The 2,079-nt window shown below is 31.4% G+C and overlaps 1 protein-coding gene across 2 annotated transcripts; it reads left to right on the top strand.

Moving 5' to 3' along the window:
- The first annotated feature begins 240 nt into the window (after window positions 1-240).
- Window positions 241-1,525, top strand: LOC118071137 (larval cuticle protein A1A-like). 2 transcript variants are annotated; one of them, XM_035090115.1, is made up of 4 exons: window positions 241-298; window positions 385-550; window positions 624-889; window positions 1,164-1,525. In XM_035090115.1, the coding sequence occupies exons 1-4, from the start codon at window positions 287-289 to the stop codon at window positions 1,284-1,286; spliced, it is 567 nt and encodes a 188-aa protein (XP_034946006.1). In that variant the 5' UTR covers window positions 241-286; the 3' UTR covers window positions 1,287-1,525. The 2 variants fall into 2 exon arrangements, with proteins under 2 accessions (XP_034946006.1, XP_034946005.1); XM_035090114.1 differs by having other exon boundaries at window positions 609-889.
- Window positions 1,526-2,079: the final 554 nt, after the last annotated feature.

The following is a 2,079-nucleotide window of genomic DNA, read 5'->3' as shown; positions in this document are numbered from 1 at the left end:
AAAGAGATTGAGTTCATGGCTGCTGAAAGAAACTAGACTGGAGTAGTATTTGAAAAGATATTAAATTATCATAATTCCACCTTGAAGTAATATTTCACAGAGAAGGTGGTTTTCCGGATGATATTTATATCAAAATCTATGCCAGTCCCGTTGTCTTGCTTAACTGGATTAATTGTAATTGAATAATAAGAGACGTAGGGGTGGATTGATTTTAGTAGTATAAATTAGTGAGCTCATGCTTATTCCACCAGAACCATCAGATCTCTATTCTGCTCCAGAATTCAAGATGGCCTTTAAGGTAAGTTACTCACATGAGTTATCTTTTTTAATTAAGATTAAAAAAAAACTTGCTCTCATACTTAAAAAATTTTTGATTTATTTCAGTTTCTTATTTTAACTGCTTTGTTAGCAGTAGCTTGTGCTAGAATAATCAGTACACCTTCTGCAGCAGTGGCTGTTGCTCATCCACCCACGACACTTGTCAGAACTGAATCTTACGATCCACACCCACAATATAGTTATGGGTATAGCGTAGCTGACGGTCTTACTGGTAAACATTCATTTCATACTATCAATTATATATTTAATTATTATGTGATTCCACTCAGATAAAATATATTTAGGAGACAATAAAGCTCAACATGAAACTCGAAATGGTGATGTTGTGCAAGGTAGTTACAGCTTGGTGGAACCTGATGGTACAAGACGCACTGTTTCCTATGCAGCTGATTCTATCAATGGTTTCAATGCAGTCGTTCGAAAAAATCCGAATATTAACGTTCACGCTCATGCCTCAACCACAGAACCTGGTCAGATTTACGCACAACAACCTTACTTAACATCTGGATCAGTCATTGCCACTGCTAATGCTAATATTTATCATCAACCAGTAAGTATTTGATAAAAAATGTTTTTTATGCTGATTATAGTAGATTGATAAGAAATTTTAAAAAAATTCCTAGCTTAAAATTTTTTTTTTATATTTGATGAAAAATATTTTAAACAATAAAGTTTAATTGAAATTCGAAGTTTTCAATCATGAAATGGGTTTTGTTAAAAAACATTTGTAAAATATAACTTGACAAAAATATGTAATCTCTTTCATATAGCTTAATAGATTTTTTTTTCCATCAATATCAAATTTTTGAAACATTTTTTTGTAGGCTCTGGCAGTCACTTCTCCATACGTAACATCAGCTTTAGCTGAAGCTGGCTCATTATACGATACTCATCCTGTATACGATACTCTTGATTACGGTTCATCTCGTCTAGTCAGAGTTCACTAGATGTCATTTTATAACAACACAGTCTATTCTCACATTAAATAGACCTCATTGACGAGCTAAATCGTTTCAACTTTGGACACGGGATTTAAAAATATTATCTTCAAGTATATTAGTGATACCATAATACCCATAATCACAAAATTGCATTTTATTGTATGAAAAAAAATCCCTATAGTATTGAAAAGAACATGATTAGAAAACATATTGTATTATGAATAATATATAATAAACGAAAAATTTACTGGCAACCAACCATTTTCTAATTGAAGTACCTGGATAGATAAATTAAATGCCTGACTTAAGTGAAGCATACCAATATCACAATTTATGATATGATTCCGTCAACAAAACAAAAGATAAAAGGGTTATTTGCATCAAATATTGCAGTCGACGCGTGTACAAAGCTAATAAAGTCCAATAAAATTGGTAGAATATTTTCTAATAAACTCTCTGACTCGTTCCAGACGCACCAGGTGGGGAAGACGAGAAATATTTATGGAGATTTATGGGTCGTAGTTCACAAGTCTACACTAGCGAAGAATTTGTAAAAGGTCAAAATTAATTATCACTAATTTATTGCCTTATACCGTGAGAATCATCAAGATATATACACATAAACACTGTAAATATCAGTGTTTTATTTTAAAACACTTAAAATCGTTTTAAAATTGAGATAATGTTAATCAAATGGGTGACGTCACATTAAAACACTTTTAATGTTTTAAAATAAAACACTCAAATTTACAGTGAATAGTGTTAAAAATAGACGTCAAGTTGATGAAAATTTGCTACG

The sequence above is a fragment of the Chelonus insularis genome, unplaced genomic scaffold (genome assembly GCF_013357705.1).
Source record: "Chelonus insularis isolate UGA/USDA-ARS -01 unplaced genomic scaffold, ASM1335770v1 contig_75_pilon, whole genome shotgun sequence".
NCBI lineage: Eukaryota > Metazoa > Arthropoda > Insecta > Hymenoptera > Braconidae > Chelonus > Chelonus insularis.
Note: the sequence above shows the minus strand (reverse complement) of the source record. Positions and strands in the feature narration are given on the sequence as shown.